General features: G+C 61.5%; 1 protein-coding gene across 1 annotated transcript; it reads left to right on the top strand.

The window, feature by feature from the left end:
* The first annotated feature begins 553 nt into the window (after nt 1-553).
* Nucleotides 554-15,196, top strand: EPHB3 (EPH receptor B3). The gene is made up of 15 exons (XM_075157282.1): nt 554-613; nt 978-1,650; nt 9,038-9,193; nt 9,347-9,682; nt 10,488-10,612; nt 10,776-10,944; nt 11,039-11,144; nt 11,517-11,614; nt 11,818-11,940; nt 12,040-12,287; nt 12,534-12,749; nt 12,841-12,990; nt 13,078-13,271; nt 13,437-13,592; nt 13,906-15,196. Exons 1-15 carry the CDS (start codon nt 557-559, stop codon nt 14,012-14,014), a joined length of 2,916 nt encoding a protein of 971 aa, XP_075013383.1. The 5' UTR covers nt 554-556; the 3' UTR covers nt 14,015-15,196.
* The last annotated feature ends 1,951 nt before the right edge of the window (nt 15,197-17,147 follow it).

Here is a 17,147-nt window from a genome sequence, read left to right as displayed (position 1 = left end):
CCTCTTGTAAAATGAGTGATGTGGGGCGTCTCTGGGAGAGCAGCCTGCCAGTCCCTCCTCCTCTGGATAAACCTGCCTGGCCCGCATCGCCCTGTCATGGGAACGGGCCCTTTCAACCCCAGCCACAGTAAATACGCGCCTTGCCAAAGCGGAGGGGGAGGGCGTGGATGGGGGCGCCTGGTCTCCCTCCTCTGGCACCCCCCCGCGCTGGCTGGGAGGCACGGCTGGCTGCGCTGGTGGCTGGGGGGTGGCAGCCTGTCCCCGTCCCCCCCTCGCCACCTGGCCGGCTCCTCGTCCTGCTGCTTCCCTGCTCCGGCGCGGCTCTCCAGGGACGCCTCGCTCTTCCTGTTCTCCTGACAGGAGAAGAGAAATCTGGAGTCTGTCTGCGCTGCTCCCCCCTCCTCCCACCACGTCTCACCCCCCAAGTTGCTGTTTTCCGCAGAAATGTCAGCCTCGGCTCTCCTCTCCCCCACTCCTCCTGGGTTTTTTCCCCTCTCATCTTGGCCCTCGTCTCCAATTACTTCTTTCTCTCCTCCCTCTCCCTCCAGAGACCCTGATGGACACGAAGTGGGTGACCTCTGAGTTGGCATGGACAACTCATCCGGAGACGGGGGTAAGTCTGGAGCCAGCCCCGGTCCTGACCTCCAAAGGGCACGGCTGGCCCCGGCCCCATGGGAATCGGGGCTGCTCGCCGTCGCCTTCGTGGAGCTGGCTGCATCTTCCTCCTTCCCTCCCGTGCTTATCCTCTTGCCTCGTGAAACCATCTCCTCCTGACTCCGTGCCAGCGGAGCGGGAGCGCCGTGGTCCCTGGCCTGGGTTGCTTAGTCACCATGATGACCAGGAGGGTTGGGACAGGTGGAGGTGCAGCTGCTTCTCTTCCCTGTTGCCCCGTCCCTCCCACCCTGTGCCGTTCGCGATGTGTCTGTGGCACTGATCTCCCCAGCTGGGGGCTTAACGCGCTCCCCTCTCGCTCACAGTGGGAAGAAGTCAGCGGTTACGACGAGGCCATGAACCCCATCCGCACGTACCAGGTGTGCAACGTGCGGGAGGCCAACCAGAACAACTGGCTTCGCACCAAGTTCATCCAGCGCCAGGACGTCCAGCGCGTCTACGTGGAGCTGAAGTTTACCGTGCGGGACTGCAACAGCATCCCCAACATCCCCGGCTCCTGCAAAGAGACCTTCAACCTCTTCTATTATGAGTCGGATACGGATTCTGCCTCTGCAAACAGCCCTTTCTGGATGGAGAACCCCTATATCAAAGTGGATACAATTGCCCCGGACGAGAGCTTCTCCAAGCTGGAGTCTGGCCGCGTGAACACCAAGGTGCGCAGCTTTGGCCCTCTCTCCAAGAATGGCTTTTACCTGGCCTTCCAGGACCTGGGAGCCTGCATGTCCCTCATCTCCGTCCGGGCTTTCTACAAGAAATGCTCCAACACTATTGCTGGCTTTGCTATCTTCCCGGAGACTTTAACGGGGGCTGAGCCCACCTCTCTGGTCATCGCGCCGGGCACCTGCATCCCCAACGCGGTGGAGGTGTCTGTACCCCTGAAGCTGTACTGCAACGGCGACGGCGAGTGGATGGTACCCGTGGGAGCGTGTACGTGTGCCGCCGGGTATGAGCCAACCATGAAGGATACCCAGTGCCAAGGTACGTGCGTGGCGGCGTGACTGTAGCTCTTATCCCCGCGGACGCGTTGATGCAGAGGAGGCGGTTTTGCGTTGAGCTCGGTCTGTTTTCGGAGGCTCGGGAGCTGGGCAGGCTCCCTGAGGAGGGAGCAGGGTGGTATCTCAGAGGACTGGTCTGCAGTTTGACTCAGCATCTGGAAGCCTTGAAGCCTTCGTGGTCCAGGCTGGCGCGGTGCCTGCTGTGACACGCTGGTTAGCATCCGCCAGCGCTATCCTCTGCGGGATGCATCTCCCCACCCGGAGCCACGGCTCAAGGCATGGTTCTCAGCAGGGATCCAGCACGTTTAAGCCCCTGAGCGTTACCAAAACTTGTCCCTGCTGCTGTGGCCAGCGTCTCCCCTCTCTCCCTCCTGCGGTGCTCGTGGCTGGGGCGAGCGGTTGTTCCTGGCAAGCGTGATTTCACGCTGCTTGTGCGGAGGCACTCGGAAACCCCGGTGGTGAGCGAGGCCCTGCTGCGCTGGCTGCGGGAGAAGCCGTGTGGATGCATGCGGATGCACGCTCCCCCTGCCAGCGCTGAGGGCTTGCAGCAGGGAGGGTGGGGAGCGGCGCGAAGGCAGGGGAGCCGAAGCTGCTCGGAGGGGAGGGAAGAGCATCCTGCACATGGAGCTATTGGGGATGGAGAACCGCCCTGGGCAGCATGTACGGGTCCCGCAGCTGCCGTGCTCTCCCACGACAGCTTTGGTGTTGCTGTTTCACCCGAGGTTGGGTGTGTTGGTAAGGAAAAATCTGCCCGGATGGATGTTGCTCTCCCTTGTGTTGATTTTGTCCTTGGGAGCCATCTCTGGCATGCGGGACCCTGCCCTGGGGTGGCTGGGGTTTAGGGCAGAAAGGTCACCGCTCCCCTTGGCTGGAGGTGTTGCCCAGGGAGCGGGACGCCGGCTGGGCCCCCAGCGCTGGATGCCTTGCGCTCGCCGATGACGGGATGCTTGGCGCCGGCCGTTTGCTCTTGGCAGGGGCGATGTGATTTGGGACGGCCCGTGACGTGGGGCTGGGGCCAGGCCGGCCTCTCCGCTGGCTGTGGGAGCGGTGTAGCTGTCGGCCGTGCCGCTGCGGCTGGTCGGGGAGAGCTCAGCCTCTGTGGGGCCGCGGCTCTGCTGGGGCACCGGAGCCTCCAGCAACGTCGGTGCCAGCACAGCCCTGACTTCGGGGGCAGGTTGCTTGTGGTCCCGGCCCCCTGCATTAGTCTTGTGAGCAGGCGATCTAGCTCCTCCTGGGGCAGACGGACACCGGTGCCAGGCATCCATCGCTGGGCAAGGAGCCCACGCTTAAAAGTGTGCGCTGGGCTCCACGCTCCTGGGGAGCTGGTTTCCTTCTTGCTTGGGCTGGGAGATCTTAGACCGTGTTTGCTGTTTCCCAGCAGGGTTTGGGCACAAGGTGACACTGTTTCCAGCCAGCGTCCGGGCTGTGCCAAGCTGGGGCATCCTGAGGCAGGACCAAGGGCTCCTCAGGGCATCGCTGCAGCCTGGGACGAAGTCCCCTCTCTGCATCCACCCAGACGGGCAGACACCCGTGCGGCAGCTCTCCCAGCGCCTTTTAATTTCCCCCCAACAAGCCCCGGCTTCTTCCCCAGCGCACAGGGAAGCCACACGGAGCCGCGGGCACGTCTCCATCCGGCAGCCTGCCCTCTCGCTGGGCAGAAGCGGCGGTGTCCTCACGTTTCTCTGGGAAAGTTGCGCTGCGCTTGTAGGATCAGATTTTCCGCCATATGATCGTGTGTTTTAAGTGGAAACAGCTGAAGAAGGGCTGGGAGAAGCTGGAGCCACAGCTCCCTTTTCTGCTCTCGGCTGGGTGTTCCTCTACCCCGTTTCGGCAGCCCGACACCACCGAGAAGGCCTTCTGCCCCCGCGGTGTGGGGAGAGGTGCGGATGCGGCCCCGCGGAACTGGGGTTTCGGCACTCCCACCCCGGGGAGCCGCCAAAGCTTCACCGCACAGGCGAGGAGCGCTCCGGAGTGCCAGATGGCATTTTAATAAATAACAATACCCAGTTACTGCTTAGATGGGATAAGCCCTGTTGTAAATCTCCCCCTTTCCCCAGACTTTCAGTGGCCTTTGAAGATCTCCTCCTCCTCCTCCTCCTCTTTATCTCCATCCAGAGCCAGGATTAGACCTCGCATTCAGACCTGTTACAATGCAGCTTGTATCCCGGTCCCTCGGGAGCCGAGGGCTCATCCCGCCCGGCTGAAGGCAGTTTCTTTGGCATGCTTTGTAATGCGATACACCAGGCTGGTATCTGGCGCTCTAGTCCTGAGTTGCCACAGCATTGATTTGGCATCTCATTCTCAGCCTCATTATCTTTATTTAATTAGCACACGGCCCTTCTGGGGGTTGTGCCGCTTCCCACACGCTCCCCGCCATGCAGAGCTGCAGAGGCAGCTCTCCCTGGAGGAAGAGGAGCTGCTGGCCGGGGAGAGGGACGAAGGCTCCCACGTGCCTCCGCAGGGAGGGGTACGCTGCCTTTGCCCCCTCGCGCTCCGAGTCCTGCAGCCCTCGTCCCTGCTCCTTTTGGTTTGCAAGCACCCGAACCTTTCGGGGGATTTGGCGTCAAGGCGCTCCCCGCATTGCGCAGGCAGGCGGTGGGAGTTTCCTTTGAGCAGCGCGGGGCTCGAGCAGCTCAACGTGCAGCACCTCCCCGAAAATGCTCATGGGCATGTGTTCCCCGCACCGGATTCACCGGGGTTTGCACCCCTTGCGTTGCTGGCTTCACCCAAAGACAGAAAGGTTTGGGGTCTGGCTGGCCTCCGTGCCAGGGCCAGCAGCGAGCCCCTCCTCGCATGGCCCTCGATGCCCATGGGGGGTTCTGGAGAGGGGCCACGGTGCCCCCAGAGCCTACGCCCCGCTCGGGACGGGGACGGAGGCTGTGTGGTGCAGTCGATGGACACCCAAACCTTGAAAGCAGCTGGGGAGAGAGTGTGTAGCATGGCGCCGTGCTCTCCTCGGACCTCAGCCTTTCTGATGTCCCTTTTCTGATGGCACCAGAATGTATGTTTGGGCACAGTCAGTAGGTGATAGCAGGTCAGGCCGCGGCCAAAATCTGAATTTTTGCGAAAATAAATTTCCCTTGCAATCAGTGACTAATGGAAACATCACTCCAAATTAAAAAAAAAAAAAAAAAAAAAAATGCCAAGCAAGCATTGCACTTGCCAACTGTTTGCAGCTTTGCATTGCAACACGGGCTTGCTGCATGAAACCCAGGAAGTGAAACTGCCTGCTATTAATTGCCCGGGCTTCCAGATCAAAGGCAGCTCCGCAGCGCAGGCAGGGGAGAGCTGCCGATTTACAGCTAGGCAGCTCCACAATGGGTTACTTGTAACATGGTCGAGGAAATCTGCCCCTGCCGTCCTGCCTGTGACCCGCTGTGGCTCGAGAAGCAGCTTTGCTTATTGAAAATTTTTTTTTTTTCCTTTTTTTTTTAAAAAAAAAAAAATTGGTTTCCCGCCTGTTCTTTGGATGCCACTGTTCAAACCCCCAAGGGCTCTTTCTCTTCTCTCCCCTTCAAATTTACTCCATTCACTTTTGGACTGTGCTAGCGTGAAATATTTCCACCCAAAGGGTGATTTTTTTTTTTTTTTAAAAAAAAAAAAAATCAAGTGCCTTTTAAGAGAGTCTTAAAAAGAGAGTTACCGCCTCGGCTGTAGCCAGGCTGTTGCTTCCACGGCTCTAATCCATCTGCAGCCGCTTACGAAAGCGGGAAGGGAGCGAGCCGTGCAGGTTCATAAAGCACAGATCGTCCCAGGCAAACTCGATTGCTGCCTTTAAAGAAATTACAGGGTTGCTGGACAAAGGGATGTGATCGGTTTAATTTATCTAGGCTCAAGTGAGGCGTTCTGCTTCAGTCCTATTCTCTCCTATTTCAGGAGAGAAATAGCTGGACGGGTGCTGCCCAGGCTGGAATAGCGTCATATGGATGGGAAAGCAGTCGAGACCTGAAACAGGATAGTTTGGGTATTTCCCCATGTGCCGTGGGCTATCCCTCCCTCCCCCAAGGCAGGGGACCCCGAAGTTTTGGGGATGCACGCGGGGTTTGTTGCTACTTGCCCGCATCCCATGCAGTAATGGAGGCTGCCTGCGGGATGAGTCACTGCGCTCTGCTGCTGCCAGGAGGGTTTTATTTCGGTGGTTTTTTCAGCTCCCTCCCTTGGACTTCATTCACTGGGGTGGGGATTGTATTTGGGAAGAGTGCCCTCCTCTTCCCCCAGCCCTGTGTTGCAGCTCTGCGAGGCAGGATCAGGCCCCGGAGGTGGGCAACTGATGAAAATCCCAGAGAGGCTGCCGGGAGCAGCCGGATGGCGGGCGGCGGGTGCCGTGCCATGCCACGCCGGGTGTGCCATGCCCTGTAGAGGGTGCAGGGGCAGTTTTGCAGCAGCCCCAGGGCTGCGTTACTGCCCCCCTCCCTCCCGCACCCCACATAAATCCCCTTCGCAGCCGATCCCCGCTGTCAGGCCAGGCTGCATCTCCCTCCCATCAGACCAGCTCCTCTTCAGACCGGGGAGCTCCGCTTCGGTTCCCTGACCTGTTATCCTGTGGCTGTCAGTGACTGTCACGTTCTCCCCGGAGGTGACCGCAGCCCGGCACCGGGAGATGATATCTGTGTGCGGAGGTTCAGGGTTGTTATTTTATTTGAGGACACTTCAGCAGGAAAAGTGCTTATGCACTCGGTGGGGAGAGGGGAGCCCGGCTCCCCAGCTCCGGCTGGATGGAGTCACGTTCCCGCTCCGGAGCTCCCGGGCTCGTTCCCCGGCGTGCCGGCCAAGACAGTGGTTGTTGTACAGGCAGTTTCTTGCAGAGAAGAGATGACACAGCGGCTTATCCACCGGGGACCTGGGATCAGCTTTCAGCTCGGTTACAGCCTTCAAATGTGGCGGCTGAGAGCTGTCACGCTGCCACCGAGGTCTTTATGCTCTGATTTATTAAGCGGAGTTGGAAACTTAAACACTGGAGTGCATCTGGGCCTCAGTCCCTCTCCTGCTTTTCCCCTGCTTACCAGGGCTGGGACGTGGCTCGTCCCCGTCCTGCCGGGGTGGCATAAGGGTGCGAAGAAATGACCTTCATCCCTTGTGCCTGCGCTGGGCACTCCTGCGGGATGGCAGACAGCTGCCCAAGGACGGCTCTGCCTGTCCCTTCCTCCCGTGTCCGGAGCACAGGAGGTCACTGTCCCCTCCGTGCTGTAACCCATCTGGCTGGCGCTGAGCGTGCAGGAGGCCAAGCACCACCATCCCTCCTGCATCCTTTGCAGAGCACCTCGCTGTCCCCAGCTGCCGCCCCGCGCTTGGGCTGTCGGCTTCACGCGAGCTGTGGTTGCTCCAGCTTCGCTCTCCCCCCAACAAGCCTGTTATTTCAGGGGGTTTTGTCCCTGGTTGGATCTGGGCTCCTGTCCATAACCGAAGCATGTTTGGCAGCTTTCTGAGCCCAGAGCGTTCCTGTCCAAGAGGTTTCAGTCATCTCTCATTCCTCAGCAATCTGGTTCCTTATGTGTGAATCTGCATCCACCCAGTTTGAACCGCCCGGGACTCCGGCTGGGGTGGGTCTGCCTGTGTCGAGGCTGCTCCGCTACCTCTGGGCATCTGCTGTCCACGTCTTCGCATTTTGTGGTGGCAAGGGTGGCCTGGGCTGTGGGGGGGACGGCAGCCCTGGACCTGCTGGCCAGGGGCTTCCGTCGCTTGCAGAGGAGCAGGTTTGCGCGCTCCTTTGCCCTTCAGCCTGTGCAGTCGGGATGGGCTAAGCTTTCATTTCCAAAGGGAAGGCCCAGAGGCTGGGTGAACTCAGGTCAAGGAGCTGGAGCGAGTCGAGCCATGTGGTCGGTCCTGTTTTGACCGAAGAGGAGTCTCCTTGCCGGAAGGCTCGCTCCCTGGGAGCATCCGGGCAGCGGGGCTGGAGAGCGCGCGGTCCGCAGGTCCCCTCCTCGGCAGCGGGGTGCCTCGCCCCATGATGGGTGCCCGGCAGCACCGCGATGGAGCAGGGCTTCTCCCCTGGGGCTGCTGCCGCCCGGTGCCTGGGCAAACCGGGGGGCCAGGTCGGCACCCCGGAGCTGTGTGCGGGTCCCCGCGGGGCTGGCCCAGCAGCGCGTGACTCAGCAGCGCTCCACGCCCCACGCATGGGGCTGCAGCCAGCCGGAAAACTTCCACAGAGGGTGTCGGGAGATGCCTCATAGCAGGAAACTTGGGTTTGCCGCAGCCCCGTGAAGCACCGGGAAACCTCCTCTTGTTTACGGGGTGATGTGCGACAGGCGTGGGAGGTGGGACAGGGCTGCCGGGAGGGTTACGCACCCTCGGGAACTGCCCTAACCCCGGTGGAGCGAGGAGGATGTGCCCTCCTCTGGGGCCGTCGGTGCTGATACCGCCCCGGCCGTGGTAAACGGGGTGATGCCAAAGCAGAGCCGGCGCAGGCGGGTCTCTCGCCGCTTTGGCCAGCTGCGAACGCAGAGCATGGGACCCGCTTCCTTGGGGCAGCGCTGCGATAAATCAGGGTATTTCCAGGTGTGGGTCGGGTTCCCGAGGCTGCTCTGCCCCTTGGCTCAAGTGCTGTTGATCCTTTCACGTGCCCCTCGTTACAACTAAATGCCCCGCAGTGCCAGCCGGGCCGGATCCCAGGACTTGTGGCTCCTTGAAGGACCCTGATCGGAAGCGGGGGTAGGAGGTGGCAGCGATGCTGAAGCAGCTCTTTAGCCAAGGACCTGCAGGAATGTTTTAATCTCGCTCAGCGCTCCACTTGAGCTGGCCTCAGGAGGTGCCACCGCCCCAGGGCTGAGAAGTGGCTGAAGAGCCCGAGGCAGAGGGTTTGGGGCTGAGTGGCCGCGTTTGGGGCTGCAGAGGCCTCTCGCGGGGGCTGCTGTGGGCAGGGCTGAGGGGTCCTTCCCTTCCCAACCGTATTTCCCCAGAGAATGGATCGCTGACCCTATGGAGGGTGCCGAGCATGGAAACCAGCTGGGGAAGGGGGAGCCAATGCATGCAAAACCCTTGGGAAGTGCAGTGAAGAAACAAAACTGGGAACGTGGTCTCCTGGCTGGACCTGCCCTGATCCCCATACAGCTGCTGACGACTGGCTCTTCCCATCTCCGGCTGCCCCGGGTCTGCTGCCAGAGCACAGCGTCTCCCGGGCAGAGCTGTGCCCGTGCCGGCGGGTGCCCCTGCCCTGTGCCAGCAGCCCACTCTTGCCCGCCCTGCCCAGCCAGGGGCACCGTGTCCCTGGGCACGGCTGACGGCGGTGGGAAGGCTTGTAGATGGCCTGTGGTCCTCAAGCCGCTGCTCAGAGATTTGGCAGGGAGCAATGAAGGGTCTGCCCAGCCTTGGGGGGAACAGTGGATGTTTTCTGGGTGCACTTTATAACTCAGGTCTGTTTTCCCTTCCTCCAGCGTGTGGCCCAGGAACCTTCAAATCTAAGCAGGGGGAAGGTCCCTGCTCTCCCTGCCCTCCCAACAGCCGGACCACCTCCGGAGCAGCAATGGTCTGCACGTGTCGAAATGGCTTTTTCCGGGCGGACACGGACCCCGCAGACAGCGCCTGCACCAGTGAGTCCTGCCCTGGGCGAGGAGGGGAGGTGAGGGGAGGTGTGGAGGCAGCGGGGGTCCGCACCCAGGGTGTGGGGGAGTGTGCTGTGCCCACGCCAGAGGTGAGGCAGGCACGGGGGCACGCCATCCCTGACCCCCACATTCCCCCCGCAGGCGTCCCCTCTGCCCCCCGCAGCGTCATCTCCAACGTGAACGAGACGTCACTGGTGCTGGAGTGGAGCGAGCCGCAGGACACGGGTGGCCGGGACGACCTGCTCTACAACGTCATCTGCAAGAAGTGCAGCGTGGAGCGGCGCCTGTGCACCCGCTGCGACGACAACGTGGAATTCGTGCCACGCCAGCTCGGCCTGACCGAGCGTCGCATCTACATCAGCAACCTGATGGCCCACACCCAGTACACCTTCGAGATCCAGGCCGTGAATGGCATCTCTAACAAGAGCCCTTACCCTCCCCATTTCGCCTCTGTCAACATCACCACCAACCAGGCAGGTCAGTGGAGCTGCCGAAGAGCAGGGGCTGGCTCTCCGCCGCAGCGCGGAGCGGGGATTTCTTGCCGACAGCCTTGGAGGCTGCAGTCCTTTGTGCTGCCGCGTTACTGGCTCTCCGCGCCTGCATCTAATCCCCTGGGTAAATTCTCCTCTCCGTTTAACGCGTGTCCCTGGAGGAGATGAGATCAGAACTCATGCAAGCGGAGAGGGGCAGGGTTGGCAGATGCTCCGGAGAGCTCTGGATCTCCTAGACCTACCCCAGAGATGTTGTGCCTGCTGCGAAGAGAGGAGGAAGGAAATGAGATTTCTCCCCTGTGGGCCTGGGAAGGCTCAGCACCAGCCCAAACCTTCGCAGCCGGCTGAGTGCTCTGCCATTCCCTCCTTCCTCCCGCTCTGGCCTGGCTCCAGCGTGCTGGTAATCTCCAGCCGCCGCGCTCTGATCTGATTTCACGGGTCTCGTCGGTGGGGTGGAGCGCAGAGCTCCTGGCGAGTGGAGGAGGGGAAGGAGCCCCGGTTTGGGCTGGCAGGACCCTTCCCCAGACCGGTTTGCAGCTAAGCGTGGGGTGAAGCGTTACCTTGGTGCTATTTCCGAGGCTCCCCTTGGTTCCTTGTCACCTTAGCTGCAAGACGTTGAGATCGCATCTCCCTACAGAGACTTGTGGGAGGCCAGTCTCAAAGCTTTCCCATGCCTTTCCACCAAGGTTATCCGAGCAGGTCCCAGGCAGAGAGTCCCCTGCGCCGATGCGGGATGGTGGAGGGGGGAGCCTGGCAGAGATGGCTCATTCCTCCCCTGCCCTCTTTCCTAGCCCCGTCTGCCGTGCCTACGATGCACCTGCACAGCAGCACCGGGAACAGCATGACGCTGTCGTGGACTCCCCCAGAGAGACCCAACGGCATCATTCTTGACTATGAGATCAAGTACTCGGAGAAGGTAAAGCAGGAGGCAGAGCAGCCTTTTCCCTCCGCCAGCCCTTCTGGCTGGCCGTCAGCACCATGGCAAAGGGGGTCCCTGCAGAGACAGTGCCTGGGGGATGTGGGAGCCAGCAAAGGGGGCATTGCTTCACAGAGGTGACACCCACGTGTCTCCCCTACAGCAAGGCCAGAGCGATGGCATCGCCAACACAGTCACCAGCCAGAAAAACTCAGTACGGCTGGACGGGCTGAAGGCCAATGCTCGGTACATGGTGCAGGTCCGGGCACGGACGGTGGCTGGATATGGCCGCTACAGCCTCCCCACGGAGTTTCAGACAACTGCGGAGGACGGTAGGTTCCAGGACGGGGCTGCCTCCGTCCCCCAGCCCTCCTATGCGTGCTCCTTCCCCAGCTTGACTTGAATTCCTGCCTCTCCCTCTGTCAGGCTCCACCAGCAAGACTTTCCAGGAGCTGCCTCTGATTGTGGGTTCGGCCACTGCGGGGCTGCTATTCGTCATCGTTGTGGTGATCATCGCTATCGTCTGCTTCAGGTACTGGCTTTGCAGGGAGGGGGGGTTCAGAGCTGGGTTTGGGGATTGCTCATGTCTGCCCCAGAGCTTTCCCCCTTGCCTGTGGGTAGAGCTCTGGCAGCTCCAGTCTGAGAGCGAAGGACTGGACCTGCCGCACGTGGATACCAGAGCGTGGGTCCTGTGGGAGGACTGCGCCTCTCTGCTTCCCCAGCACCAGCTGGGGCTCTGCCCAGGCTCCTGCCATCCTCTCTCAGCACAACTAGGCCATCTTCTCCCATCGCACCTCGAGCGGAGAGATGGCTCTGCTCACAGGCTGCCGGAGGGGAAGCTCTCTGGCATAGGCCGTCTGTGCTGGGATTTGGAAGCTGGCAGTGAATGTCTTTGCCCCATCAGGAAAGGGATGGTTACTGAACACCTCCTCTCGTCTCCTTTGGGCAGGAAGCAACGCAACAACACAGACCCTGAGTACACCGAGAAGCTGCAGCAATATGGTGAGTGCGAGAGCTCTGCCTGCTTTGCTCCCCCAGCAAATGGGCTCTGCCTGCCCTCTCCCAATTCCTGCCCCGTGCACAAGCGAAGGGGCAGCCTCTGCTAGCCAGGGACTGGGAGGGATGGGCTGACAGCCGGCCAAGCTGGCTCAGCATCTGTCACCTGTGTCGCGTCCTTCCTGGTGATGACTCCTCTGCCCTTGCAGTCACCCCTGGGATGAAGGTTTATATTGACCCCTTCACCTATGAGGACCCTAATGAAGCCGTCCGGGAATTCGCCAAAGAGATTGACATTTCCTGCGTCAAAATCGAGGAGGTCATTGGAGCAGGCAAGTCCTGGGGCTGGGCACAGCAGCTGCTGAGACCACCGCCTCTCACCCTGCCACGTGGCTCACCGTGCCATCCCCTTCTCCCCTTCCCCACCGCAGGGGAATTCGGCGAGGTGTGCCGCGGGCGCCTGAAGCTGCCCGGCCGCCGCGAGATCTTCGTGGCCATCAAGACGCTGAAGGTGGGCTACACGGAGCGGCAGCGGCGGGACTTCCTGAGCGAGGCCAGCATCATGGGCCAGTTCGACCACCCCAACATTATCCACCTGGAGGGTGTGGTGACCAAGAGCCGCCCCGTCATGATCATCACGGAGTTCATGGAGAACTGCGCGCTCGACTCCTTCCTCCGGGTGAGCATCCATCCCCTCCTGCCCTGGGCTGGGGGCTGCAGCGCGTGGGGGACAGCAGCTCCAAGCCCTACTTCTCCATCCCTCTGCATTGTCGTGCTGGCACCCCCAGGGCTAAGCTGTGCATAGACATCGTGGGGTGGGGGAAGAGGGGTGGCTCTGGGGAGGAGGAAGGCGGTGGTAGCACATTGGGATCCTTCCCCAATCTGTTTGGGATGTTGCAAACCTCCCTGATCTCTCCTCTGGCAGCTGAATGATGGGCAGTTCACGGTCATCCAGCTGGTGGGGATGCTGCGAGGCATCGCCGCCGGCATGAAGTACCTTTCGGAGATGAACTACGTGCACCGGGATCTGGCTGCCCGCAACATCCTGGTCAACAGCAACTTGGTCTGCAAAGTGTCTGACTTCGGGCTCTCTCGCTTTCTGGAGGACGACCCGGCCGACCCCACCTATACCAGCTCCCTGGTATGGGACACTCGTGGGACACACCGATCTAGGGGTGGGGGGAGACACCTCAGCACTATGTGCTAAATAATGGAGCTGTGTGTCCCTGCAGGGGGGCAAGATCCCGATCAGATGGACAGCTCCTGAGGCCATTGCCTACCGCAAATTCACTTCAGCCAGCGACGTGTGGAGCTACGGCATCGTCATGTGGGAAGTGATGTCCTACGGGGAGCGACCCTACTGGGACATGTCCAACCAGGATGTAAGTGCTCCCTGGGGAGTGGGGGGCTACGGGCTGCCCGTGGGAGCCCAGGTGGCTCACAGCCTGCCTCTGCGCGTCTCTCTGCAGGTGATCAACGCAGTGGAGCAGGATTACCGCCTGCCACCCCCCATGGACTGCCCCACGGCGCTGCACCAGCTGATGCTGGACTGCTGGGTACGGGACCGCAACCTGCGGCCCAAGTTTGCACAGATCGTCAACACGCTGGACAAGCTCATCCGCAACGCTGCCAGCCTGAAAGTCATCGCCAGCGTCCAGTCTGGGTCAGTGACATCCCTGTCTCCAGCCAGGACTTCCCCCAAGCCCAGGGGGACACTAGGGTGGTTGGGACTAGAGGTGTGGGAGGGAAGGGGTAAGAAATCTCCCCGTTTCCAGTTACACCTCTCTGTCCCCTGCTCCCTGTGACCTGTGGCTCTCTTGCCCTTTAGCATCTCCCAGCCGCTCCTGGACCGCACCGTCCCGGATTACACCACCTTCACCACCGTGGGAGACTGGCTGGACGCCATCAAAATGGGACGGTACAAGGAGAACTTTGTCAATGCCGGCTTTGCCTCCTTCGACCTGGTGGCGCAGATGACTGCGGAGTAAGTCCCTGCTTGCAGAGGAGGGAGAAGGCTGGGGCTGGGGCTGCTGCACATGTCCCTTGTCCCTCACCTCTCCGGCAGCCAGCTCCTCCTGCCTGAGCATGTGGAGGGCTGAGTTGTGCCATGGGGTTTTCCCAAGTGAGTTAAGGTTTGGGGTTCGGCATCCAGTCCCCTGTGGTGTTAGAGGGACACTGGAGCTTGGCAGAGGGCTGTAATGAAGACGGATCGGTCCCTTGGCAGCAGCTAGATGGGGCAGGGCCACGTGCTGGTATTGCTGCTGGCAGGGGGCTGAGTCTTCACCTTCTCCTTGCAGAGACCTGCTGAGGATAGGGGTGACGCTAGCAGGGCACCAGAAGAAGATCCTGAGCAGCATTCAGGACATGAGGCTGCAGATGAACCAGACGCTCCCGGTGCAGGTTTGACCGCAGGGGACTCTGCATTGGAACGGACCGAGGGAACCTGCCAACCAGGTTCAGTTTGCGGTGCAGCCCGGCTTCCCGTTTCCCCCTTCACACGGCGCTCCTCTGCCTCGGACGGTCGCCTGGGACGGGACGGGATGGGCCGCCCTTCCCTGGATCGGAGGCACTTGTGCCGAGAGGGAGCCCAGCTTTTCGTCCCGTGTCCTGAAGCGGCGAGGCAGCAACGCATCTTCATATTGAAGATGGATTATGGGACAGAGATGGCACATCCCGCTTCCCGCCCTGTCTCGGTGCTCATCGGTTTGAAGAGTTGTTCTGCTTCTTGGATTTCTTTTCACCCTGTTTTCCCCCCAAGTCCTCACTTCCCATTCCTCCCCGAGGCCACAGACTGTTGACCCGTCCGCTGAGTCCGTCAGACACGTCCGAAGCCTTCCCTAACTCTGGTCCCCGCGTGGAAGCAGCCGGGGGAGGCCGAGCCGGCGACAGGGCCGGGGCCATTGGCCCCAGACAATCACTCTTCTCCTCCAGCCCTGGCGGCCCCTCCGCCCGAGGGTCTGCACTGGAACGTGTCCGAAGGGAAGGCTTCGCTCCCTTTCTTGGCTTTGCACGCCAGAACCCAAACCCCATGAGATTTACTATGCAGGGAGTTAGGCAAAAAAAAAAAAAAAAAAAGAAAAAAAGAAAAAAAAAAAGAGATATATTAAAAAAAAATAAGAGGGAGCAGAAAGGGGAGGGAGGGAGACCAGGCGCCCGGCTCCGCATCTCTTACCCTCTTGGTTCTCCTGGCCGGCTCTGGACTGCAGAGCGAGGCCGTCAGCACGTTTGCACAGGGACCCTCCGCCCCCGGACCGACGGCAGCCGCGCTCCCCGCCGAGGGGCTGGAGAGCGGGGCTGGGGCGGGGGCTGCGCCGGGGGCCGAGGCCCGGCCTCCCCCAGCCTCCTCTTTTATGCAGAAGGAGCGGGTGCCGCCGGCGCGGCCGCCCCGCTCCTGACACACGCTGTGATTGCTGCCAAAAGACTCACTCACCTTTCCCTGAGGATTCACTGCAGCCCGGTTCCTCCAAGCCGAGGGAGAGACTCCCAGCGTGCCTGAGTGTGCGTGAGTGTGTGCATGCGTGCGTGGGTGTGTGCTGGCCGGCAGGACTGTGTGAGGCAATGGGCAGAATAAAGGCAATAAGAATTTTACCGGAGTTTCCTTTGCTCGATCGCGCTCTCCCTGCCGCAGGCCCGGCTTGCCTGCAGCTTCGCTGCCCGCCGGGATCCTCCTCCTCCTCCTCCCGGCCGGCCCCAGGCTGGCTCCGTGCCCCTCTCTGCTCCCCCCTTCTCTCGCTGTCACGTATTCGGACGGTCCCGCGGGGCCCCCCTCGGCACCGGTGCTGCCGCAGGGTTGGGCCAGGCAGCGGTGCTGTCCCCACCCTGCGGTGCCTGGGGACCCGGCCTGCTCCCCTGCGGGGTGCGCAGGGTGGAGGTTACGAGTCCCAGGGCAGAGCCAGCTGTGAAACCTCCATCAGTGCGCTCGGAGGTGCTCATCGGGATTTTTTCCCCCCATCCCCTCCTCCGGTCAAGCTGGAACTGTGGGAACCAAACCCGCTGTGTGAAAACTGAGCAGGGAGCCGCCGGGCTCTCTGCTCATCCCCAGCGGGTCCCTGCAGCCCCAGGGCTTCTCCGCAGGCCGCCGTCCTCCTCTGCTCTCCCCAGGCAGAGTCCGGCCCCGGGCAGGAGCGTCGCAACAGCCACCGGCATCCCTGAACCACCGGCCTCGCTCCTCCTCGCCGCAAAATGGCAGCTGCTGAGCCAGGTGGGAGCACGCCAGTGCAGGCGGCAAGGTAACCCCCCCCGGGGGCTGCTGTCCCGGGGAGAGCGGGGCTGGGGGGCCCCCATGCCCTCAGCCCGGGGGGGGGGGATTGCTCCCTAGTAGCCAAGTGGGACCCCCAGTTGCTTGTGTTGGGGGGTTTCAGGTCCTAACACCCCCTCGGCTGCTGTATGCTGGCTCGCTTACAGGGATGCTTTGCTGGCGGTGCAGAGGGGCAAGCGGGTGCTCCCCAAAATGGGGTGCACCCCCGTGGTGCCCCTGTGCTCGGCCCTGCTCCCCTCCTCCCCGGGCTGGCCGAGCAGGTGCTATTTTTCCCCTTTCCTCGCCTGCCCTTGGGTTTCTCATTAACCCCGTCCTCCTCCCCAGGGAACAGTAAACAAGGCCGGGAGGGCGGCTGGCAGCAGGTCCTGCGCCGGGGACGGGGCTCCCCACATCCCACCGTCCCTCCTCCACGGGATGTATCGGGGATGGTGGCTGCCGGGGATGCCGCAGCCCCGTTTCACCGGGGTTTCCCAGCCCTGCCTACCCCCCTTTGCTCCCCAGCCTGGCTGCTCCCCGGCCCCCGCCACAGTGGGACCCCAAACAGCAGCGCTGGGCAGACCTCCCCCCCCCCTCTCCCAGGTCAGGCAAAGCAACCCGGCGTCGGGAGGCTTTTAAGAGCAGGTGGCCAAATAGATGTCAGAGCCCATTTTGGGCTTGCTAACCCTCAGCCCGCCCCAGCTGGAAGCACTGTGGGGCTCAGGGGCTGCCCCTGCCCCCCCAGCCCCGGTGCTGCGAGGGTCCTGCTGCTGCAAGGTTTGGGGTCCCACTGGCCCTGGTGCATCCCAGGCATCCCCACCTCAACCCTCCACCCTGGCCTGGCTTTGCTTTAGGGGGGGGGTTCTACTCATTTTAGACAACAAACCCAGAACAAACCCCTTCTCCCAACCTTCTCCGTGCCCACCCTGCTCCCATGGGGCAGGACGCAGCATCCCCGCAGCCAGCCCCGGGTGTCCCCCCAGGCTCGGCCCCCCATGCTGCCCAGTTTGCACCCAGCGGCTCTTCACGTGCTGTACCTGCCACCTCCCTTTTTATACAGATACCTATAGGGGGAAAGCTGCGTTCGATGGTGAAAAAGCAAATGCAACAGCGAAAAACAGCAGCAAGGGAAATTAATGCGAGCGTGCGTTTGTAAAAATATTTTTTAACGGAAAAACTTTTTTTCAATTAAATTATTTAAGGAATTTTATGGAGGTCTGTGGTGCCTGCGTGGTTCTTGGGGGGGGCTCTGGGAGGTGGGGAGCCCCACGCTGGGTGGGCGCGGGTGTGTTTGGGCACTTGTGT

This window comes from Calonectris borealis, chromosome 9 (assembly GCF_964195595.1).
Source record: "Calonectris borealis chromosome 9, bCalBor7.hap1.2, whole genome shotgun sequence".
NCBI classification, from domain to species: Eukaryota; Metazoa; Chordata; class Aves; order Procellariiformes; family Procellariidae; genus Calonectris; species Calonectris borealis.
This window is presented reverse-complemented; position numbering and strand designations above follow the sequence as displayed.

Bases quoted from the DNA above. Each gene is read 5' to 3' on its own strand.
- EPHB3 (XM_075157282.1), top strand. From the start codon at position 557: ATGGACACGAAGTGGGTGACCTCTGAGTTGGCATGGACAACTCATCCG. The intron at 11,145-11,516 runs GTACTGGCTTTG...TTGCCCCATCAG, and splicing joins ATCGCTATCGTCTGCTTCAG to GAAAGGGATGGTTACTGAAC. The intron at 13,272-13,436 runs GTCAGTGACATC...CTTGCCCTTTAG, and splicing joins ATCGCCAGCGTCCAGTCTGG to CATCTCCCAGCCGCTCCTGG.